The sequence below is a fragment of the Perissodus microlepis genome, chromosome 15 (assembly GCF_051167445.1).
Source record: "Perissodus microlepis isolate ML-2025 ecotype Zambia chromosome 15, ASM5116744v1, whole genome shotgun sequence".
NCBI classification, from domain to species: domain Eukaryota; kingdom Metazoa; phylum Chordata; class Actinopteri; order Cichliformes; family Cichlidae; genus Perissodus; species Perissodus microlepis.
The window spans coordinates 37,905,500-37,930,261 of NC_140475.1; the positions used below are offsets into that span (position 1 = coordinate 37,905,500).

At 38.9% G+C, this 24,762-nt stretch overlaps 2 protein-coding genes across 5 annotated transcripts; one reads left to right on the forward strand and one right to left on the reverse strand.

Moving 5' to 3' along the window:
- Nucleotides 1-561: 561 nt before the first annotated feature.
- sgta (small glutamine rich tetratricopeptide repeat co-chaperone alpha) lies at nt 562-14,654 on the reverse strand. The gene is made up of 12 exons (XM_084953668.1): nt 14,532-14,654; nt 12,511-12,694; nt 8,057-8,160; nt 7,550-7,640; nt 5,749-5,848; nt 5,303-5,407; nt 3,972-4,107; nt 3,827-3,889; nt 2,475-2,512; nt 2,253-2,396; nt 2,042-2,165; nt 562-1,074 (listed from the first exon to the last, which is right to left on the reverse strand). Exons 2-11 carry the CDS (start codon nt 12,608-12,610, stop codon nt 2,054-2,056), a joined length of 993 nt encoding a protein of 330 aa, XP_084809794.1. The 5' UTR covers nt 12,611-12,694; nt 14,532-14,654; the 3' UTR covers nt 562-1,074; nt 2,042-2,053.
- A 1,165-nt stretch (nt 14,655-15,819) lies between these two features.
- On the forward strand, nt 15,820-24,413 carry reep6 (receptor accessory protein 6). 4 transcript variants are annotated; one of them, XM_084953672.1, is made up of 8 exons: nt 15,820-16,010; nt 19,514-19,607; nt 20,167-20,305; nt 20,520-20,688; nt 20,777-20,919; nt 21,451-21,473; nt 22,560-22,582; nt 23,034-24,413. In XM_084953672.1, exons 1-6 carry the CDS (start codon nt 15,878-15,880, stop codon nt 21,463-21,465), a joined length of 693 nt encoding a protein of 230 aa, XP_084809798.1. In that variant the 5' UTR covers nt 15,820-15,877; the 3' UTR covers nt 21,466-21,473; nt 22,560-22,582; nt 23,034-24,413. The 4 variants fall into 4 exon arrangements, with proteins under 4 accessions (XP_084809798.1, XP_084809797.1, XP_084809799.1 ...); XM_084953671.1 differs by lacking the exon at nt 21,451-21,473; XM_084953674.1 differs by lacking the exons at nt 15,820-16,010; nt 21,451-21,473 and adding an exon at nt 18,402-18,674.
- Nucleotides 24,414-24,762: the final 349 nt, after the last annotated feature.

Below are 24,762 nucleotides of genomic sequence, written 5' to 3' on the forward strand. Positions count from 1 at the left end.
ATATTCCGTTATATTAAAAATATTCAAATTTGATATACGTGTAATTTCTTTAAGGTTTTCAAAAGTGCTAAATATTGTGTCGACCATGTTGTTATTGTTTTCGATTGGTGTGAAATTAGGTTAAGAGTAGTTATTGAATAAACTGGACTTCCTTGTTTTTTTTTTCTTTTTATTCCTTTGAGTCATGAGAAATGGCCAAACTATGCCATTCCTACTTCGGGTTTCCATCTCACTATAATTTCTCCCCTCATAAATGTGTATGTTTTCCTGTAAATATATATTTCTTTCAATATTTTTTTTAAGTCAACCCATCTTACATTTGACACTTAATTAATTAAATCATCTAGTCCAGTGTTTTACTGGACACAGTAGACTTCTACTTTTGGAACCAGCGTTTTCTGTTTTTTCTGGCTCTTGATTCGTCTTCTTGTGACTTTTTTTAGTTTAAATTAAATCAACACTACAACTCGGAGCAGCTATAAGAAGAGACTTCACTGAAGAAGAGGAGCTGCATTAGTTTTGCTGGTTGTAAATAGATAACCACACTTTGGACGAGAAGAGTAAAATGTTGAGATGGTCTTTTTATTTAAACTGTGTTCAAACAGCCTCCCTGGTGCCTCCTCAGAGCTTCGTGTGACCGAGGAGTCATTAGTTCATTTACACTAAATTAACCCTGACACTCATCCTCACACACATACACACACACTCATACTCTGACACACCCATCAAAAACAACAAAAATGCATTTACAGGTACACTGTGTAGTTTCTAGAGGATAAGACTTTCCAGGTTTCTACAGTTGTTTAACATCTGGTGTCCAATATCCTATCAGAACTCTGGTTATTCTGCATTTGATCTAAAAACCACACAGTTGCAGGAAGTGGGTGGAGTTTTCGGTGACGTGCCTCCTGAAAGACAAGGGAGGACTCGCTTGTGCTCTCTCTCTCATGCAGGAATTAATCAGCGATGGAAAAACAGAACTTCTTTCGAGTCCTCCGAGTTATTATGATCCAGATCAGAAAGAAAAACAGGTCAGACAGTGCGTGCTCCTCCTCCTCCATAAACCCGTCCCACCTGAAATAAATAAGGAAACAAAAATATAAACCCTGCCAAAATGAGAATCAATAAAGTCACAGCTCCACATTACAGCATGAAATTATGAACATCTTCATGTCTTGAAGAACACATTTCTTGTTCTTGAGTGTAAAAGTCTTACACGATCAATATGGTCACGCTGTATTTTCAATTATTAGTTTTTCTGTATCTATGAGGACTCACACTAAACAGAGGCTATCGGGCAGAGATGTATATTTTAACTGAATGTTTTTACAGCTGAAGGTGAAAAATATGTAGAATCCCTTTTATCTCATAGATCAGTGTGTTATAGTGCATATGACTTTTTAAATTCCAGCTTTCAGTGTCCTCCTCCTCCTCAGTATGTTTGCTGTTACAGGCAGGTATTCAAAACTTCGTTCTGAGTTCGAGGTGAAGGCACTGCTAGATTTGCCTAAACATTGTGACCAACGCTGAGGCCTCACAGGAGGCCGTCAGCTCTCCAGCAAATTTACTCTGTATTGTGATCAGTGATCACTGACATGATAAAAAACCATTTACAGGAAATAATGACAATGATTATGGTTCAGTTTCATGTGTACAGACACAAGCTAAGTTTAAGCTACTGCTCTAAGTTTGTGCTAAGAACAAACTTTAAGATTGTAAATATGCGCAGGAGTTCAGCGAATAGCAGTTATTATCAGGAACAATAGTGGATACATTAACATTACATTAAACTTTGATGTCTTTGTTGCTGTGGTTCCATTTTTATGATAGTTGCCAAAAACACAAAGAAAGGAAAATAAATCTTACATCACACAGACTGTAATTAAATAACTTCACTGTCTGAGCTTTTCTACGTTGCATGAACTATGCAATCATGCACGACTGGTTGTGACACCATCCGGATGAAGCTCATCTCATACACTGTGGATGAAGAACAGCAGTAAGACCTGTGGTGTGTTAAACTGAATTAGTGTGTATTTACTCTATGCGACGGTCACGGCTGCTCCTCATTCCCAGAGCTGGGTGTCTGATTGCGCATTTGACTCCTCAGCTGTTCGATGAGTTCAGGGTTCTGCTGCTGCATCTGCTGAGCGAATTGCTGCCCTCTGCAGAAGCAAACAGAAAGGCAAAATCACCTGTTATTCATTGACACCACCAGCTTTAAAATCCAGTCCCTGTGCTCAGGTACGTACGCCTGGATCAGTCTTGATAAATCTCCAGGTGCTGCGGCACTAGGGGCTGCTGGTGCAGCCCCAGGAGGCGGGGCTGCACCTCCTCCACCTCCAGCGCCCCCACCTCCCAGTCCACCATACGCTCCAGACATCATCCCGGACATCCTGGAACATAGGACAGGAAGTTAACTCTGACAAACCACAGAGGAAGAATGGATTTCAGATGAAGTGAGACAGACTTACAGCTGCTGAACCTGAGGGTTGTTCATCAGAGACGAGGCCTGCAAAGAGACAAGAGTAGGATGGAAAAATTTACTGAGTAGAAACAGAAACTGTAAATACCTAAATTAAAAATAATGAGCAATGCTGATAAATTCTCAGAGTTCTCACTGTCTATGTAAGCTGCAATTTAATCACTGTTCAAATGTGTGTGTGGTTTTTTCTGGTCATTTCTGAAATTCTACACTTCTTTAAAGGAGTGTCTTGTAATTAAGAGAAAATAAAAAACATTACTATACCAATGCTATGCGTGGCTGTTGAGTCAACAGAACTCATTATGTTGCTGTGTGCATGTATCTTTTAGAAATTAGTATCCAAGTGAGTTTTACCTACCAAAACTGACATGACACACACCAGCATTATATGTGCTGTATGGACTAATAGGCATGTTATAGTTTCTGCATCTGAAAGGTCGTTAGGTTCTGACGAGGACCGAGTGACGCAAATTTGGCCATCACACAGATTTGCTTTGTGCAGTTGTGTAATTTACTATTGAAAATAATGATGAAATCAGTCAAGTACTTTTGCAAGCTAACCAAATAGCAATAGCATGTGAATGCTATCAAAACCAGATTTTTTCTAGCATTTACAGGAGCAAGCAAGATAAGGTTAGCCACCTACACCGCACCGACATGTTTACTGTCAATTAGGAAAGTTAGCCGATAACGTATTTTGCCAAAATCAGGAGACCTCATTGACTCAAAGAACTATATTGCTACATGAAACAGGATTCGATTTTGTGTCAGCAGAAAGACAAACAAAGACAGCTCAGGTTGGAGTTTGTGTGGCTTCCATGAACTGAGCTTGGCTTCACTGCCCAAAACTGGCTTTCTTTCTGCTAAAGTAAGCCACACTGATAATGTGGTACCCAATGCAGCATGTTGCTGGCTAACCTTCACTTGCTTGTTTATTATCAAAATAATTTCTGAAGTCACATGACTTTGTGCTTTTGTATATTAGAGGCAAACTCTTAGAATGTGGTCTCATCAGTGTCTTTGCTCAGGCTTTTCTAAACACTTAGTTGGACCTCATTATAGTCAACATTTACATTTTGTTTGCACCAACCAAAGTAATGCCTAAAGCTAACTATGCTCAGTGTGCACATTCATGTGACTATGGCTGTTGACTAGCAGTTTTCTACTGGCTAACTTTTCATTTCCTACTTGTACGATGGTTCGATGCAACAGAAAAGGTGATTTAAAGGAAACCGAAACAAGAAAATTAGCTGTGAGCTCTGACGAGTGCAACTGGTTCTGATGGCTGCCAAAACTCCGTGACCGCTTAGAAATGTTACAGGCCAAACACTCAGATCTCACCATGTTCATGAACCCGGGGTTACTCAGCAAACCAGCTAGATCGACTCCGCCCAGCCCTGCAGTCTGAGAGAACAGAGACAGGTTCACGTAAACACAGTGCTGTGAGGAAGTCGGAAATTTGATCCCTCATCCTGCCTCTTCTCACCGGACTGGACGTGTCCATCTTCTCCTCTGCGATCTTCAGATTGGTTTTGTAGGTGTCGTTATCTGGGTCGAGCTCCAAAGCCTTCTTATAGTAACTGACTGCTTCTGTGTGTTTGTTGAGGCTGGCCAGAGCCAAACTGAAACACAAGACGACAAGTCAGGACCAGAAACAGCTGAAAACAGAACGCAAGGAGCTTCCAGTTTTTCATTCTTCATGCTCTAATGCTGCATGTTTGTCTACTTAAACAACTGCAAACTCCTGTATAACTGATTATAAATAAATAAATAAATAAAGTAAAAACTTTGTGGAAATAACTTTGTGCTGGCTGACTTTGGTTTTACGGCTGCGGTCAGCACTAACCTTCATTTTCAGTAAATCTGCCACTTGTGTTTAATAACTGACAGTTTTCTTCCAAAGACAAAACAGTGAAAAACTTAAACACTTCATAAATATCGTAAAACAAGATTTGTTTATTTGACCAGCTTCACAAAATCCAAAGATATTCAGCTTCAGCACAGAGCTTCATTTATGAAAACTGCAAACTTTACTTGCTCCTAAAACACTTTTACAAAGGCAGAGTATAAATACTCATCATCTTAAGAAGACACAATTTTTATATTTTATTTTACTATTCAACAGATAAATCCTGAGATCTGAAGGAGCCAAACACTGTGAAAGCTTTATTTTCTGATGCTCCAAAGTCACTTATTAAGAAAATAAAAGTTATAGGAAAAACCAGAAATTTTTAAATTGGATCTCTTTGTGGAATCCATTCGTTCGAAGAACCTGGTTTCATTTACGTCATTTTATGCCCAGTCTGTCTGATTTTAAAGGACATACAGACAATAATCCTCTGATGAGCCTTTGTTGGTAATTCGTCTATTAAAAATAAACGTGTATATGTAATGGAGAAAACTACAGCCGTGTGATGCAACAGTGTCCAGGTTGCAGATCAGAATCAGAAATACTTTATTAATCCCGAAGGAAATTATAGGTTCCAGCAGGCAGCAGGCTAATGGCACATGCGCACTTACAAAGGAACCCTCTGACCAAACTTTACACAAACATGTCAGAGAGGTAGGCTGATAGGAAAAAAAACAAGATTTGCTATTAGCTCCGGTCCACACCAGCAGGTGGCGCTGTGAGACGCATCCTTGGTGTAAAAGGAAAGCTCCTCTCTGCTGCCTAAGAATAAAGAAATGCCTTCCTGCAGTTTCCTCTCTGATAAACACAGGACATTTTTTCTACATGTGAGATGTTTGTAGCTTTTGATGTCAATGTGAAATCGCTTCACGGCAACAATGAAAGACAAAGAGAAGATGCTGTCATACCCCATCCGCCCATAAGCTTTGCTATAGTTGGGGTCGATGCTGATGGCTCGTTCACAGTCCTGCACGGCTCCTGCGTAGTTCCCCAGCTTACTGTAAGCTGCAGCTCTGCACAAAAAACACACAAATACTAACTGCTTCACGTGAACGTCAACAATCTGAACACAGCAAAACAACTGCAACAAAGAATTTGCATAAAACGTACATAAACAGCACAGAAAAAATCGTTTCTAACAATACTGTCATGTGACAAGATGTGAAGAATTTGTTTTTTTAAAGGACCAAACTTAAAGGTTTTATGTAACAAAGTATGTAAAAATATCTAAAGTGACAAAACAAGTGAAAACACATGAAAAGTGTTTGTTCTTTTGTTTCTCGTTCATCATCAAATACAATTTTACTGTTTTTAAAATAAAATGAACAACAAATATTTAGTGATGCTGACCGACCTGTTGCAGTAGTAGACGGCGTTCTGAGGGTTGATGGCGATTGCCTTCGAGTAAAACTCAACAGCAGCTGCAAAGTTCTCCACCTTCATCTGGTCGTTGCCTCCAGTCGAGAAAACAGAAAAGAACAAAAACACCTCACTCACCTGAGCACTGTGCAATAAACTTTATACAGCAAAGTCACTCTAATGTCATCTCTCACTTGCTGTCCTTGCTATCATTAGCATTAATTATTATTTTTTTATTCCATTCATTTAGCGTCACTGATTTTTCCTAGTATTTTGCTGCGTAGAGATACTAATGCTATAGTATCATGTGAAACATAGACTTTTATATTTACTTTTAAATGTTATCTTTAACTTTCTGTATTTAACATTTTTAAGCTATTTATTTGACTTTATTTTTTACAGACACTTTTTATGATTTTTTTTTTACCTTATTAAGTAAAGTTTTTGTCACATTACCCTTTATTTTACTGAGCTACTCTACTATAAGCTTAATTTTTTATTTTAATTGCATTTATTGTTTTGGCTGCTGGAATCTCCCAACTTCATTTCAATCCTCAAAGTGATGACGTGATGAATCCTGCTTCCAGGTCCAAACTACTCTGTGTTTATTAAGGCTGTTGTGTTTTTAAAATGTTTTAATACTTTGTACCTTGTTCTAATCTCAACAAGCCCGTAAAAACAGTCAGTGATCACTGTCGGCCTCTCTCGGTTTTAATCACCACTGTTCATTTTACAGCTCAGTGTTTAAACCCTTACGATGTAACTCCAGCCCAGCAGCAGTATATGAATGACTAACCTCGTATTGTGGATGGATTATCTCAGTTGTTCTCCTGACTGAAGTCCGTTTACAGCATCCTGCCATGCGATTGCATTTGTCTCTAACCATCAGGAATCTTCACGTTAACGTTTATCGAGTGGAAAAAAGTTAGCGTTCATCCTCCAGCTTCACTGTGTTTATGCTAACATAGCTGTGTTGCTAGCGATCATGTAGCACATCATTATATACCAGCTAGCCCAACTTCAGTAACCCTACAAACGTCACTGCTGTTTAGTTTTCTGTCTTCATTTATGTTGGAAGTGACAGCAGAGCTGTACGTTTGAATTTATTCACAAATCTCTCAGTCAGAACATGCTATATCATGCTTAGGTGGAAACTAGCGAGCTAACTTCCTGCTAACTTCTAACTCTGTTAAATGTAATCAGTTCTGTTTTCATAGATGCCTGGATGTTAAACTTCATTGTTACACCTGGTAAAGCAGCAACACTGATCATTTTATTAAAGATAAAAGAATTTAGACAGTTTGTAACTCTCAGTGATGCTGCAGTGTTCGTTTGACTTTATAACCTGCAGCAGAGTTTGGGCCTGACACGGCTGATGACGTCTGACGTAAAGACCAGATAACAATAAATACATGTCCTCTTATTTCTATACTGGGGATAGATGATTAGACAGAAGTCAGCACTTTAGCTTTCATCATTTACCTGCCTTGAGGCCACTTTTGTTGCCTGCTTACATCAACAGTACTGCATTTGTGCTTGAGTAAATTATCACGTAACTTTACTTCTGACTGCTGTATTTCCAGTTAATGTATCTGCTCTGCCTCTGTGAGTCTCTGTTATAGAGTGTCAGGAAAACCAAGGGTTAAACAAAACTTCCTACAGCTTTCCAAAAACCTCATTCAAGAAGCTGCAGGTTCATTTGCATCATCTCTTCCTTGTACCAGCTTAACCCTACAAATGAACACAAAGGCAAACTAGCTGCTCTAGATAACGTGTTCACACCAGCCTGGACTCACCGTCACTTTTGAGTCTTTCAGCCTCTGCTTTCTGTTCCTCTGTTGGGGAGTTTGGGGTGGAGTTGTTGTTGACCTGCGACTGAGCTGAATACTGTCAAACAAACAAACACTGGGTTAAATGAGACTTCCTGTAAAACAACTATTAAAAACAGACAGACGGACTCTTCAGGTGTGCAAGATCACAGAGAAACTCTTAAAAAAAATATGCTCATGTAAAATTAACATTTGGTGCAACCTGCACTAAGGCCAGTGCTCCATTTAAACGTTTAAAGAATGGCATTTGGATCTTCACCAGTATGTAATAGCTTACTTTGCCTTTTGTAAGCCACAGCAAATAATACTGATATTTATTATGCATTTCGTTTCAGCTCTGGCTTTGGAAGAACAGTGAAATTAACTCAGACTAGCTGCAGGAAATTGATGCAAAGGCCAAAATGTGCAGACTTGTCATCTCTGCAATACAAAACTGAAACCGTTTGGAAAGTTGCAAGGGTTTTCTGTGTTTACCTTTGCTGTAGCGGAGGTAAAGATCTCCGGTAACGTCATGGGGACCGCGAGACTCTGGTCATCGGTGGAAACCTCAAACGCCGTCTCCAAACACTGAACAGCAACTGAAAAACAATAAGATCATGTCAACAACAAGCTGGTTCCAAAAAATAAAATAAAAGAGCCACACAAAAGGAAGAACGATTCAATCTGTCGTGATCTTTCAACTACTCCAAGATGTGGAATCAGAAACATTCCTGTGTGTCCTGAGGTCTTCTCACCTGTTGGGGAGTTGGATCAGGTGTTGGGGGAGGATAACAAACAGTCTGGGAGCACGTATGGCCAGGTTTACTACTGCAAACTTGGTTCTGGTGTAAAAGTATTGTTGATATTTACTACGAGAGCACAATGGGACAATGGGAATGGGAACTGAGGTTTGTTGTGACTGACCCTGTTGCACATCTATTTCTGGAAGCTCAGGGAGGAGAGTATTTAAGTCAAGCACACAACCTGATTTACTAAAATTTGCATGTCTTATTTTTTGCACTTGATAATGAACTGACTGACAGTGTTTAAAAAGAAAGCACAACTTTTGTAAATCACCTGTAAAAATAAACACACCTATGAGCGCTATTTGGAAATTGTGCTCACATGACATCTTGCCCAATTTAGTACATCTGGCCCACAGTGAGGTATTCTCTTAGAGCATCTGGCAGAGCCTGAGGTCCTTTTCCATCCTCTGAGGGGAAACGTGGATTAACTGAGGTCACCGAGTTACTTAAAAAACTATTTTGTGACTGGACTTATATGCAGATGATGTTTGTCTTGAGCTCTTCGGGTGTTGTGAGGGTTTCCTGGTTGACACGCCGATAAAATGATCCAACTGTTTCAGAGGCACACTTGAGGACAGCGACTCTGGAATACCCGGATATGGTGGTAAAATATTCCGTGGCATAAATGCCTTTCCCTCTCTGAAGCCTTTATTATACTTTGTGTCTACAAGTCCACTATGGTTTGCTTAGGTCAGAGTGATATAAATTTTGTCAACAGATATTTGCAGCTGTCTGTGTCCTCAACAGAGCATCATAAGAGAATGTCTATGCCAGAGTAACGGAGGAGCCATTAGGTGAACCTCAAATTCAGGAGAAACAATCAGGTTTTCATACTGACCGACTCTTTATCCTCTCAAGGACACTTTGAAGTGATGGTTTACTCATCTAGACACCATTTGTTTTGTTATTCTCGAGAAAGTATTCAACGGCATCCATGTAGTGTTACAGCACGTGTTACATGTGCTATGTGAGCTATTTGGTCTCTATCAGGCTACCAGGCACAAGTTTTGAATTAGTGATGGCAATGCAAACTGCCAGCCTGCCCTATGTCACAGATTCTATTAATAATCTTTGTGGACAACACAGAGCAACAGCATTCAGCAGGTGAAGGGTGTCAGGTTCAGTGGTCTCTGGGATCATCTCTTTGCTCCTTGTTGATTTATTACAATTCAGTTTTATTTATACAGCACACACAACAGATGTCTTAAGACACCATATAGTGTGAGATAAAACACAAAGAACAAAAAAATTAGAGAGTTTACAAAAGTTAATGACATGCAATATAAGGACGCTGGGAGTGAAAAGAGGGGAAAGAAGATGATGAAGGAGCGCCAGTATCTAAAGGCTCTGGCTGCTATAGTAATGAATAGTTTGTAGCCAAGTGGGTAGCAGCTGGGATGTAAATAACAAATCCAAGTTCAAGGTCAAGATTTCTATTCAAAGTAGGGCTGCCACGATTAGTCGACTAGTCACGATTACGTCGACTATCAAAATCGTCGATGACTAATTTAATAGTCGACGCATCGTTTGAAGCTTTGTAAGATCCCAAAAGATGCAGGAATAAGTAGTAGGATTTAAGAGTGTAATAACGGACTGAAACAGAAGATGGCAGCACTGCATGTACAAGGATGCCAGCTGCCGTTAAACCCCGAAGAAGAAGACTGTGTCCCAGAATTCACAGCGCAGCCCAGCTCAGTTTCCAACAATGGCGGCAGCTAGTTAGTTTTAATGTTACTCTTATTATTCTTTCTGGGTCACAAAATAAACGTTCAACATATTTTCAGGCGGGAATGTAGCTGTGTAAACTTCAAATATCTGCTCAGTTTATCAAGACACCACATATTTTCAAAAGCGCTCCGACGTTTTCGGAGACGTCTGTTACCCACTAGCTCGATAGTTAGCCGGGGGCAAGGCTCACTAGACCCGGTGAGAACACCGGACTCCCGCAAATCGTTTTCAAACCCACCGCCGTCTTTCGCTACTCAGGTTAAACATGATATATAAGTCACTTAGATAACTTAAAAATGTTATTGTTTGGCTTTTTTTCAGTATTTTATTTGTTCCTAAGTAAATCGGTTTGGCTGATATTAAAGTTATAGTTTTTACACAGCTGAATAAATGTCAAGCAGACAGCTGATCATCAGAAGTGTGAGATGCTCGAGAATATACTCCGGTGTCCTGTTATATTTTAGATAGCAAGGTGTTTATTAAACTTCACCAAAACAATCTACAAATGTCATTAAAATTTAATAAACTATCATCTTGTCTTTATGTTTAGTTAGCACATACCTTAAACACTTAAAGCTGTAAGCTAATGATAGTTATATAAGAGCAGATGCATGCTGGTGCAATAAGCTGTACGTTTTACGTTCATGATCTGATTAGTCGACTAATCGCAAAAATAATCGGTGACTAGTCGACTATCAAAATAATCGTTTGTGGCAGCCCTAATTCAAAGACTGATCTAATGCGCACTCTTTGCTGGGCAGAAGTACAGATATTTTTAACAGACGTACAGAGACTTGTGTTAAAAAAGTGAAACAAAAGTGAAGTACTGATTAAATTTCACTCAAGTAAAAGTGAAAAAGTACAGGCTCTGAAATGTACTTTAGAGTAAACAGTAGCTCTTTTCTACTCGCTGTTTTTGCCCAAAGCTAAGTAAACCTGTGCTAATCCTTGTAATGACACAATAATAGTATAGTCAGGAGATAAAGTGAAATTTGGCAGATGGGTAAACCTGTAAGCCATCCTTTATGTGACTTAATACTGATCATAAACAAAATAACTGTTGTGCACCAGCCCAACACAGTGCTTTACAGCACAGCAAACTAACTTGTTTATCCTGCATTAAACGGCAGGATTTTATGCAACATGCATTCATAGACACGATGCATTTGTGCATCATGTGCATCAAGCGCCTTGAGGGTCTCGAAAAGCGCTATATAAATGCAATCCATTATTATTATGTCTATTTTGCAGGAATGTTACAAATAGCTTCACACAATATATAGTATTTGATTAAAAAATCAAGACATTACATGTAGCTTTTATATCCAGCTTGTCAATTAATATCAGTTTGTCAGTTTGTCAGTGGGCAGTCCTTACCTTCAAAGACAACCCCTCTTCCTCCTCTACTGTCCTGTTTCTCCTACATCTTTCTCTATCTCTGACTCAAGTTATCTCTCATTCTTTTCTCTCCCTGAGAAATACAGCAGCTGGACCTTTAGCTAGCAAACACACTCCATGACAAACTGCACAAGAACAGTTTGTGTGTTTACTGATGATTGTTGAGCAATTACAGAAACGCTGCATTTGAAAATAGCTGCTACTTAACATGTTATTCCCTGTATGCTCGCTCCTCTTAGGGATATCTGCACCAAGAACACCACTGGATTGTTCTGCTCCACTTAGCTCTATAAACAATGCCTCTTTCATTTCTTTGTACATGATACAACCTGGTGATGGATACACCAATAGGACTGTCTTTTATGTGCTACTGGTCCCAACTGGGCTACTTGGCTCAAATCCGTCTGATGTTTGAAGGCACAGACGTCTTAAACCCAAAGTAACAAACCCATTTGGAAAATTTAAGCAGTAAAAAATACAGGTTTGTGTAAAAATGTAGACAGTCAAAGTAAAAAGTTGTCATAAAAAACCAATACTCAAGTAAAGTACAGATACCTAAAAATGAGTTACTCTGCTTAATTTTGAAGTATTTGTACTTCTGTTTCCTCTGCTGCTCCTCCAACCCAGACTCAGACATATGAAGCCAGACTATGTGTGCTGCTGTATATGTTGTGGAAAGAAATATTAAAGTGAACTTTTTTTTAGTGCTGTAGCTGACTCAGTCAGAAAATCTGCTGGCATAACAGTCAGTGATGATTTTGACCAAGATCACAGTCAAATGGAGTCACAGGAATTTTGAGCTTTTGTAATAAAAACAAATATAATAATAATAATAATTCCATTCATTATGATATCCCTGGTCCGTGGTTATAAGACACCACGACACACGGCAGCAAACCACACAAACTCTGAACATCATACTTATTCCCCATGAGAAAGTTTAAGTGTGCATTCTGAGTCAGGACAGAAATGAACTGAGCAGCTTCATGTTCTTCTTCTTCATGTCTGAGGACTCACCTTCGAGACTCTCCTGAGCATCTGAAGACAGAGTCCCTGACTGGAGCTGGTCATGGAGGAACTGGATGATGGAGAAAGCGAGGCGTTTGTTGTCTGTCATGGCGGCAGAGGTGCTGCGTCTCTGTGCTGACTGAGGGAGAGACACCCTGCAACTAAAACCTTGTTTCCAATAAGAACCGGAACCCTGTAAATGTACATAATGCATGCAATGAAATCCAAATCATTTAAATGCCGCTTAAGTATTATATGAAAATAGTGCAGTGCATTTGTTCATTAAAAAGAATATGTGCCAACTTTGAATTTGATGTGAGCAACATATTTCAGCAAAGTTTGAATACGTACTACATAACCTCTTTTAACAACACTAAGAGGAGATCAGAGGGTAAACACATAGCATATCAGTAATGTATTCTGAGCCTAAAGCCAGAGTTTTCAAGCTTACGAGTGTGGCTAACTTTAGTTGACTATAGGAATTTATGTTAAACACCTTACACGGTACGGACCAAACCAGAAATGTTGCCGAGCCGGCGCATTTACACTATAAAAAACAGTCTGTTTTCAAAACTGTGCTGCCTGCAGGCCTAAGGGTCACAGGAAAAGGTTTCCAGCCTTTTACCCTCATGACATTTCTGCTAGCTCTCTAACTCTTTCTATCTCACAAACTGCAGACCCCATCTTTAATTCTGAAATACTCAGCATCAGTAATGCCCTTTTTAGACCTCATTATGTCAGTAATTAACCTCATTAGCTGTCAGATATTGCAGACGTGTTTGATTTTTTTAAAATCACATCACTCTCTATATGTAGACATGCAGCATGTATTTATATGCATGCATACATTTTGTTATATTTATTACTTTCTTTGGTATCAACCAGGATTGAGTACTAACTTTGATGTACTTTGATCACACCTGCTTATTTTGAATTTGATCTATGCAGCATGAAGGAATGCCTTTATTGTCATTGCACAAACTTCTTTGTTTCAGCCTCTGCTATATTGCTGTTTTGAGGGGGGCGTAAACTTTAGTTGTCTGGGTATTCTGCCAGATAATGCTATTAATGATACATTAACACCTTGTATCAACAGTGATTAATGCTCGTCAGAGACATGGAAGTACCTTCTTTCCACCACACCATATGTTTAGCCACCCCCTTTGGTATTAGCATGGAGAATGTTCTAGCAACCCGAGCACTGTGTGAGCAGAGCTAACGTTAACCACCTCTGAACATAAAACCATTACACAAACAGAAGAACAGCTGATGCGGGCTGATAAAGGAGATCTGTCTGTCGTGTTTTAAACTGCTCAAATCAGTGAAGTTTATGAGGAGTCACCGCAGACACAGTGACTCAAGATCTCTGGCTAATTTCTAGCTTGGCGTGCTAGCATACCAGTTAGGACAACTAAAAATCAGCACACATCTAGGGTTTATTTGGCTCTTGAGGGTATACGTTACGTTTTAAAATGGGTTTCCTGGAACTGCTATGGCAAATCTCGCAGTCTAACGCTATTACTATAATCGGTACTGAATTAGGTGGTTATGCTGTATTGGTGAAACCCTGAAAACTTAAGACTACAACTGACTCGTCGGACACGAATTTATCTCCTTTGAAGTTAACAAGCAGCTGGTTTATCTTCAGACTGAGCATGACTCGAAATGGAAAGAATGTGTCAACAAAAAAAGACGAAGCTGATGCTAAAATGCTTGTATTTAGTCAACCCGTGTTACTTTCTGTATGCAACACAGGCCGGATTTGACAGATGATTTCGAGAGTTAAAGATACGTCTTTAAGTTTTCCTCTATTACACTTGAGGGTCGCTCTAGATTCTAGAAGAAAGACCACGATGTACTGCTAGAGATTTGAAAGGAGCTTGGCGTGACGTGTTCGTCAAACCATAGCGGCACGACGCTAACGGGTGGCTAGCTGATCATATTCCTTTGAGTACATAGGCGCTGCTTTATAAATAAACCTTCCACGCTGCCAAAGCGAGGCTGACAATACAGCTAAGCGTTTCTCCTACCTGTCGTCTCCGAGTTTCAGATGCGAATCAGTCCTAAAAAAGAGAATTTACGTTGCTTAGCTTCTTTGAGGAACACTCACTCAGTTCGTTCATAAGCTTGTCGCAGAATGATGTCATCATGCAAGGATGCAGTTGAGGGGTCGTAATATTTTTAGCGACCTTACTCACTGCCACTGCATTTTTTTTTAAAATTAATTATTTATATTAAATTGAACAAGTCTGGCAGAACACACAACTGTGAAATAATAGAAAAAAAGAATAATGAAACAATAATAATAAAAAAAACAATACACTGAGGGTTTTAACACAAAACACAACTTGTATGTACTCTTTGTCCTGGGCCATTCTGAAGGAAGCTTAAATTTCCGTCGTTCTTACGCATCTTTATGGACACTAAAATTTGTACCTGACAGGGCCGCCTCCAGAATTTTTTCATAGGGGTGGCCATATGGGGACCACTAAAAATATCAGGGTGGCACACAAAAAATAGAATTTCTCCTTTTATTATGCTGTTATCAAATATAGGTCACTTGACAAAAAAAAAAAAAATCCCCCCAAAAGAGAAAGTAAAGAATTTTATCCAGTAGACTCGCTCATTTTTCAGGAAGCGATGCCTCCAACTGGTGAGGCATCCTTTTTCTTTGTTTCATTCTTCTTTATTATTATTATTGATATAAAGCTGGCCATTTTCACATGACAGTCACTTTCAAACTTTTTTAGAACTGCATTTTTTTTAAAGGAATAGAAATGGAGGTACTTCAAATATGCAAGAACAAAATGTCCCTCAAAGGGAGAGGAGTCAATTTTAAATCAGGTAACTATTTAATTTGTTTTTATTTTTGATATATGGAAAACTGACATGCATAAAGGAATAATGCCACATTTTTTTCAGGAAAGGTTAGTTATTTTTCTTGAAAAACATCAGGTATTAAATTCCCTTCAAACCTTTGTCATGGATCATATATACAGAAATCCATGTTTATTATTATGTTATCATGTTTATTATGCTTTTTATTACACTTAAATAGTGTGCTTTGGGCTTTATTCTTTTTACAATAGACTTTTGTCACTCCTCTCTGAAGTGTTTTGAATTGCTCTAAACTGCACAAAAGTGTTGTGTAGCTGTGTAAAGCCTAGCTGAAAATCCTGTATATAGCTTCTTCACTTTTTACTCTGTCTTTAATAAATGAAAATATTTATAAAAAAGAACTCCTCAACACCTCCTTGCGTGCTCCTCCTCCTCATTATAGCAGATTGTGGTTGTCAGAGGATTAAACTTGGCACCGGACTCACCGCAGGCTGTTGTCCTCCGACTTCTCTGCTGTCTGAGGACCAGATTGAGGACAATGGGCCTGCTGAATATTATCAGCTCTATCAAAGACCGAGCTGAAAAGTTTCTAAATGAGAAAAATGTGGTGACGGATATTCTGGGAAAAATGGAGGAGAAAACTGGGATCAAGAAGAAGGTCATTGCTCTTGGTACGTGTGATTTAATCTTCTAGAATTATTTTTTTCCCAACTTGCTGCTTTGTGTAGTAGCACATGGCTACTTCTCTATCATTCTGCTCTCGTTCTAGATGTAGTTGATTTGTATAAAGCTTGTTGCAGGCCAGTGGAAACCTGAGGAGGATTCAGTTAATCCTCCTGTGATCAGCTACCGTCCACTACAGGAAGCTGGGAATGTTCAGGAGGGTTTCTGCTTCGTTTATTCCACAGTTAATCCTCTGCACTGATAAATATTTTGTCATACTGAACTCAGATAAACTGGCTCTGCGGCCCTCTGGGTTTTAGCATCATTAAGCTCCTGGTTTTGTGGCAGTGCCTGCTTCATTGTGTCCAGTTCTTTGATAGGACATGTATCACCCTGAGCTGAAAGCTGAAAGTCTTCTGTTTAGTACTTTCTCTGACTAAGCAGTGATGGGTAGAAGTCTCCTTATATCTTCTTATGTTTTAGTTCCTGGATCAACTATGTTAGCAGCTTTAAAGGACTGGTTTTACCCCAGTTTGATGCTGGTCCTACGCAGAGCTTACGTGTAACTTTTTGCCTGCTGCACAGAAGACCAGTCATAAAATATCTGTGTAGGCTTCATACCAGGAGTCCTTCACTCTGAATGGGTAAATATCTACAAACACTAATGTGGTTCAGTGAAACCTGCAGGAGTCTCAAAGCTTTCTGCAGCTGTAACCTTGAATAACTCCCTCTCTCTTGGGGAAGACAAGATAACTCTTTATTGTTATTGCACAGTCATACGTGGCTCAATAGTACAATGAAATTGGAAAAACTGGAACTGGGACTAGTATCTTGTGTGGAACTAAAGCTGTATTTTAACACCTTTAATTAAATTCTCTGTCACAGTTCGGTTAAGTTTAGACAAAAAACCCCAAACAAATTCTGATAGGACACCAGATGTTTGAGGTACCATGGTAACTGGCTAATGATCAAAGCCAGTCATTGTTTATAATGATACATTATTTCATAAGCATAAAGGGCACTTTAAACAATGACAGGTGATATAAGAGAATTATAACTGCTTAGAAACAATCAAAAGAATAATCGTACCCACACTGGCAGCTCATCCAGGTTCACACGTTTGCAGCAACAAATGGAGAATCTTTTAAAAGAAACTCTGTTACAGCAAAATACACAAGACTTCATTTGCGACGTCAGATTTTATAGATTTTAAAATGTTTTCACTAATTTAGCAAAACAAAGCTAAACAACAAAGAACTCAAAAAAAACAAATAATCCCCCAAAAACAAATCCTAACCTTCTCCCCATCGACAGATTTTTGGTAATCTTTTGGGTATCAAGAGGGTAACAGAAGCTGAGGTTGTTAACAGATACTTTCTTTTGACTTTATTATACATCTTTACTGTCAGTTGTTTCCTAGACCATGTGGTCCCTAACATGGTCACAACATGTTAGCCATTTAGAGGGAGGCCTATTAATTATTTTTAGTGCTGTGTGGACATCACAAACTAATACAGATCCAAATATCCTTCTTGATCCTGGGACCCAGTTCCTTTGGTGGAAGGTTGAAACTTCCGGCCTTGGAAGAGTTACACAGACTCTCAGACTGTTCTTCATATTTAATTATTTTGGGATTTATTGTCTTGTTGGATTTCTGGTTTCAAGAATTTTAATTAGTTTGCCCCATGTTACTTCATCTTCATTTCTAAAGGGCAAATCATCCAAATTAGCAAACTAAAAATGGGGTGACTGGAGCTCAGGTGGTAGAGCAGGTCACCTACTAACTGGAAGGTGTTTCAATCCCAGTCTGCTCCAGTCTGCATGCCAAATATCCTTGGGCAAGATATTAACCCCGTGTTGCTCTCCGATGCATGGATCGGAGTATGAATGTGTGTGAATGTTAGACAGTAAGTGCTTAGAAACAGCTACGAACAAAGTGCTTGTGTGAATGGGTGAATGTATAAGTTGTGTAAAGCACTTTGAGTGCTCAAATAGAGTAGAAAAGTGCTATATAAGAACCAGTCCATTCACCATAAAAATGGCTTTTCCCTCCCAAACCGCTGCTGATTGATATATTTCCATCCAGCTTTGACAAAGAAAACCTCTGTGGGTTCAGGAGTTCATTGTTTGGGTCAAAATAAAAAACGTTTCTGCCATAAAATCTTAAAGGCAAAACCTCAGTGTGTCCATACTTGATTTGTCTACGGTCAGTTCAGTAAAGGTTATTCAAACATCACAGCAGTGTGTTCAGTGTTAACAGAAAATGGGAAGAGAACAACCACGTTGCTCTACTTCTGCCTTTCCTGCTGAATTTCTGAAGCTGTTGCACATTATATTGTTTTATAAATATTGTCGACATTTTTACAAGAAAGTTTTGTTGTTTTCTAAAAATAGATACAGATCAAACAGCGTATTTTGTTGGTAGTGTTAAAAGGGCTCTCAGGTCCGTGTGAACACAGTGATCCAGTGAGCAGGGAACAGCAGTGTATTGAGAGCACGTTGATGCTGGTGCAGTGGATTTGTAGCACATTAAGCAGGACATGATGTCAGCGTGGTGCCTGGTGCTCGCTGTCTCCCGCTCTGAGCCTTGACGTTAAAGCTGATTATCCACAGAGACAGGCAGCAGAGCAGCGCCGCCTCCATGTGTGAACAGCAACATAAGCTGATCAGAGGTAGGACACTTTTTTACAGTACTTCCTGTCTGTCTGGCTGTCAGCCAATCAGTGAAATTTTGCTTGTTGTTCAGATTTGTTTTGATATTTGGCTGAATCGTGCACACTGTTGGCCTGTGAGCTCTGCACTCTGTGCAGAGAATATACCTTGTTATTCCTGTCTTACATGGATAACGAAACAGGTTTTACTTCCTGTTCATGATGGACATCACCTTTCTTCATTGTAAGTTATGGAAGGCTATGAAATATATGGAAATGTACATTTAGGTGGAACCACAGATCGCATTGCTGCCTCTTAACAAGAAGAAGTCCTGAGTTTGAATCCAGTCTGGTGCCTTTCTGTGGGGAGCATGTTTCACCTGTGTTTACACGAGTTCTCTCTGGACACTCCAGCTTCCTCCCATAGTCCAAACACATGTTCATTGGATATGAAATCAAATCTTGTAATGCTATGGCCCTGTTCTTTTGCCCACGTCTACATTGCTGGTCAGTAAGAAGTCTTTTGCAGGAAACACTTTCTTCTGCATGATTTTGGTTCCAAATTGGTCGAGTCTGTGCTAAACTGGCTGTTTTTTGCAATGCAGTCTAATGAAATAGTTTGAACACTTGTAAAACTGTTAACTGCAAAATAGTTTGTGGAAGTCGGGGCTTGTCCACTCATGCACCCCACTTATGCACTGTGATTTACAGGAGATGTTACTTAAGAGAGTAAAAGAAAGTAGAGTATAACTGCTTTAAATATTTGAAAGACACATTTCTCAGTGTTTGTATTTCAGACTTATAAATATTAATAAATAGCAGCAGTACATAGAAAACAAAACATCTGTGTCTTCATCCAGGTGCCGTCTCGCTGACCGGACTCTACCTGGTGTACGGATATGGTGCCTCCCTCCTCTGCAACCTGATTGGTTTTGTTTATCCAGCTTATTATTCGTAAGTTTTTATTTTTAATTTTTTCTATTTTCTTTTCCTCGTTGTGGTAGGAAGTCATTTTCATACTCAGTGGATCCACGTGGCAGTCTCAGTATAACAACTGTGCCTACAATACACTCTGAGTTTTCTTGGTATTATTATCTTTTTGTGACATTTTTGGCATATATCGATCTTTTCCACAGTATATATTTAATGATATTTGGACATTTTATGCATTTATATAAAGACATTTTACTACATTTGGAGACATTTCAAAAAATAATTTTATTAGAAATGTTCAGACATTAATGTCATTAAGCTTAAGGATGTTGTCTGGTGTGTATTCTGGTTTTGCCCTTGAAGAAGCACAACTGATAAAGATGACTTTGTCTGGATAATTTTGACATCATTGAAATTGTGACTGATTTCACTGTTAAAGTTTATGATATTTATATCTGTAATACGGTTCAGTGACTAAAGCAAATAGTCGTGTTACTGGTGCAGAGGCACAGATGTCTTTATCATATTTGAAGGATCAACATGTTTCTCAGCTCTTTTACAATACTCCAACTTTGTGCAGAGTCAAAGCCATCGAAAGCCTGTGCAAAGAAGATGACACAAAATGGTTGACCTACTGGGTGGTGTACGGTGTCTTCAGTCTGGGCGAGTTCTTCTCTGATATTTTCCTCTACTGGTTCCCATTTTACTACGCTTTTAAGGTGAGATGACATGTAGGAAGCAATGATACATGCTAGACCCCTTTATGGAGCATACCCTAAAGAACAAAATGCTTCTTTTAGGACGAAATATAGAAACAATATTGCATTTATATCAACTACTACCTTTTTTGAAGGGCTACGACCGTCATACTAGAATTGAGATCAGGTAAAAGGTTTCAGTGATTCCAGTAATCTCCTTCTTATGTGGTTCCAGTGTCTCTTCTTACTATGGTGCATGGCCCCAGTGTCCTGGAATGGCTCACAGATTATCTACAACAAAGTGGTTCGGCCTGTCTTCCTTCGCCATGAGGCCACAGTGGACAACATGGTCAGCGACCTCAGTGGGAAGGCCATGAGTGCTGCCGAGAACCTCACCAGAGAAGGTAAAACTGGCCCAGGACCACCGCTAGGGCCTTTTACAGAAGATTTAAATATGTACGTACTTCCTCTCTCGCTCTTCTCCCTCCTTAGTCCTGACCACTCTGGTGAAGAATAAAGCCGTGATCACACCATCGCCACCTGTTGCTCAGTCTGAAGCTAAAAGTTTACCAAGTACATCAGGAGAAACATCCACAGCTAAAATTGGTCCATCAGAGATGAACGAAGAAAGAAGAGTATGTAAAATACACGTTTTCACCCTTTACTCAGTCTGTTCACTTTGAATTATATCAGTGAAAGCAGCTCAGGAAACTTGCAGTCTGCTGGTTTATGTCCTCTCTACAAGCTGCTGAGTGATGTGTTCTCACTCAGAAAGCCTTGTAGCATCTCTCTTTACTGTCAGTAACCCAGCTGGGAAAACTGATCAGCAGTCCCTTCAATATAGAATCCCACTAACACTGTTTATGTAGCGGGTCAGTACTTGGAGTTCAAGCATTGTTTAGATCAAGTGGCTCTGATGAAAGCTGATTTGTTTCTATAAAAGTTGTCCACATAACTTACAGAAATCCACGGTTATTAATGACACCCGTGGCTGTTAAGTGGACTCCAGTCATGATTTTGTTGCTTGTGTTTGGCTAAAGCGGACTCACAGCTGATGCTGGAACAGACCTGTCCTTCATCTACATCAAGTGTTTATGTGTTCATATAGGAGATGAGGAATAAACTCTGACCTGTTGCTAATGCAGCTATCTTGTTACCTGTTCCAGCCTTTCCTGGGTTAACCAGTTTGGTAAGTCAGCTGGTTAAGTGTTAAACAAGTAGCACAGTGTTGTACAGACAGTGAATGTGGTGTGAAGCATGTAGACCAGCAGTGCTTTTAATGGTCTGAAGCTAAAACAGACAGGACACTTTATCCTAGGTGTGAAGACCTGAACTGACCTTCTAATATTCCCTCCTCAACTTTACCTGCAGCTCTTAGTGGTCCAGAAGAAACAGAAGCACTAGAAAATGATCTGCTTAGTAGTTTTCAACATTGGGTCAGAGTAAAGATCAGGACCAGAGGGTGAACTAAAGGCCCAGTATGAGATAAATATGTTTTGAAAATCTAAATTACTATTATTATTATTTTTTATCTGAAAGTGAGTAAGTCCAGAATTACACAGTCTTACTGCAGCTCTCCTTCCACACTACCTACACCAAAGCAGAACATGTGGGTTGGATGTGTATCAACATACCATGGTGGCAGAAACTTTACGCACACTCATCATTGGCATCGTCTGCATGAATCTCATGGTATTTTGGGCTTTTCAAGATTTCTTTGAATTGTTCCTCTTCCCAAGGTGGAATAACTGTACACCTTGCATGTTTAAAAACTTGAGCGAAAAAAACAAGAACTGGATGCACTTTGAAGTGATTTTGGATTTTCTCTAGTCCACACAGTCACATACCCCCACTAATGTTTGGTTAAATGTCCATTATCGAGTTGCACCTGGACCAGACACTTCTGGTATCCATCAGCAAGCTTTGAGCAGATATTTAACCACTCTTCTTGGCAGAATTGTTAGAGTTCATTTGTGTTTCAGTTGTGTTCATGTATGTATTCTTCTGACCATCTGTGGATTAGTGAAAAACATTAAAACGTCCCAAACCAAGTACCCATGACATTCATGCCCATGATGAGTGTGCGTAAACTTCTGACCACAACTGTAGATTCAGAGATTAATTTAAGTATTCAAATTAATCCATGAAGTTGTTTTAGGAACCCCCCCCCCCAAAAAAAATAAATAAATAAATTAATTAATTAACTTTTCACTTCCCATTTTAATGTTTTTTGTTTCTAACCTTTGGTTGTGTCTGTTATATGTCTGCTCATCAGGATGAACTCAGTGTAGACTGATGGTAAGTTACTCACAATAACAAATCAAAGTAATACAGAGGTGATAAATAACTTTCTTTCTAAAATATTTTCTGAAAGTCAAACTTCACATCCAGATATTTGTGTTCTGTTCAAACTGTTTCTACAACTGAGCTGGAGAGTAAAAAGTTAGCTTGAGGGGAGGTGGGGGCTTAAATACGTCCTGTAATAGAACTTATTCAATCAGTTTTTTTAACTATTAAAGGAGATGAACATGAAAAGGAAGCAAACAAACACTCAGTTACTTTAAATAACCAAGTAACAGGATTTAGTTTGTGTGTTGAAAACACGCCATAATAAATACATTCTATGTCTATGCTTCTTATTAACGTAATAATTATGGTAGGATTTTACTTGACAAATTAAAAAAAGAAGCAGGAAATCACAAACCGATAAAATAATAAATGACACTGTGTTTCTTTGCTGTTTATTCAGTTCTTTAGATAGCAGCAGAGGAAGAGGAGGAGCCTTGGTGAGGAAGAAAAGGAGGGAAAGAGGGTTTTTCCTCATCATCCTGACAGATTTCAACAGGATTGTTACCTCTGTCAAAGAGACTGATTTCCTTTTTTAAAAAATCATGTTGTAGTTGTGCAGCAGGACATTGTGAAAAGATCTTTTTACTTCTTTGTTTCAAGATTTCTGGGAACAATTCTTTTCTTCTTCTTTTTTTAAGTCATTAAATCTTTTCTATGCAAACCTCCTGAATCTGGATTATAAATAACTCACAGAAGCTGTATTGTTGCCCTGGATTTTACTTGTTTCTATTGTCCTGATTCAGATAGAAGACCCAGAATCTAAATGTCTGCTAAAGTAAATCAAGCTCACATCCACACTTCATAAGAATAAGTTAAAAGTTCACCTTACATTTAAAGATTATTTATGAGATAAAATCAAGTGTTGGTTTTGTTATAGGCTGGTCTGACCTAAGTTTGTGGGAATTCTACTTTTGCAGCATAACTATGGGACTGTTAGCTGGCTGGACTCTTTAGCTCAGTCTGTCAAAGTCTTTGCAGATGTGATCATTTATTTTCAGACCCAGGCAGCTAAAGACTTTTTCCATCATCTGCACTTAAATTTTTTCCAAATACTTGAATGAACTGGCTTCAGCAGAAATGATTTCTGTTTTGTCTTAATTGCAGGATCTACTGTTTAGCACAATGCTTGCCGCACTGCTTTTTTTGGTGCCAGAGGATTCCAATTATTTCTCTTCGTGACTCGCTCTGCCCTCTGACTAGTTTGACTTTAGATGAGTAGCTTCTTTATTCTTCTCATAGAATAAATAACAACATTTTTGTGTTGCCAGGGAGATCTGTTATTAAGGTGTATCATGACTATAACAAGGCAAAAATGGACAGTATTCTAGTAATCAGAAGCTCATAGTCACATTCTTCGGGTGCAAAGAAATACGTCATGTGTTCCTGGATAATACTGTATAATCACAGTAAACAGGTGTACTAGAGTAGTAGACCTGTTCCTATTTGAGATAAATGAGATAAATGAATGCTTTTGTGCTATTGTGAGCTAAGCAGAGTCATGGAGCTGGAAATGAGATCCACTTTACATGAGAACTGTGCAGAATAATTCAATTTTCACTCTTCAGCTAAACGGCTTCTTTAATGTGTTCACATGTTTGCACATTGTTGTGTTAGACTGTGACATGCTTACCTGATGGAGTTTGCACTTGACCTTTTTTTTTATCATTTGTTATGTAAGTAGTTGCACACTTGACTTTGTAACAGCAGCAGTTGGCTCTGTACTTGGCTTTGCATGTTTCTCCTGTTCGTACAGTAAAATCTAACCTCACTGTGTCACACATGCTTTAGTTTATTGCACCTTCTGTTTTTATTTTTGAAATATTGCCCACATATTGTTTCTATGTGCATTACTGCCACCTTCTGGTACATTACATCCTGGAAACAAAGACAAATTACATACAGTACTTTAAGATAAAAAAAAAACATTCAGGGTTTCCTATGAAAGTCTTTACAAATATCTGAAAATCTTGCCCATCCCTGCTAATGATGACATTAAGATCATCGTTTACTTAACACAACTCTCCTCACCAGCTCCTACCAAGCATGCAGGAAAAACTATAAAAACTCTTTGCAAACTAGCAGATTTACTGATTCGTCTTCTATCAAAAGAAAATGAATGTGCAACAGTT

What these genes read in the sequence shown, in the direction of transcription:
- sgta (XM_084953668.1), bottom strand. Translation starts at nt 12,610, where the DNA reads ATGACAGACAACAAACGCCTCGCTTTCTCCATCATCCAGTTCCTCCAT. An exon ending in TGAAAGACTCAAAAGTGACG is followed by an intron (nt 5,849 to 7,549) that starts GTGAGTCCAGGC and finishes TCTCGACTGGAG; the next exon opens with GCAACGACCAGATGAAGGTG. An exon ending in TTATCAAGACTGATCCAGGC is followed by an intron (nt 2,166 to 2,252) that starts GTACGTACCTGA and finishes TTGCTTCTGCAG; the next exon opens with AGGGCAGCAATTCGCTCAGC.
- reep6 (XM_084953671.1), top strand. Translation starts at nt 15,878, where the DNA reads ATGGGCCTGCTGAATATTATCAGCTCTATCAAAGACCGAGCTGAAAAG. An exon ending in CATTTTACTACGCTTTTAAG is followed by an intron (nt 20,306 to 20,519) that starts GTGAGATGACAT and finishes ATGTGGTTCCAG; the next exon opens with TGTCTCTTCTTACTATGGTG. An exon ending in AGATGAACGAAGAAAGAAGA is followed by an intron (nt 20,920 to 22,559) that starts GTATGTAAAATA and finishes TCTGCTCATCAG; the next exon opens with GATGAACTCAGTGTAGACTG.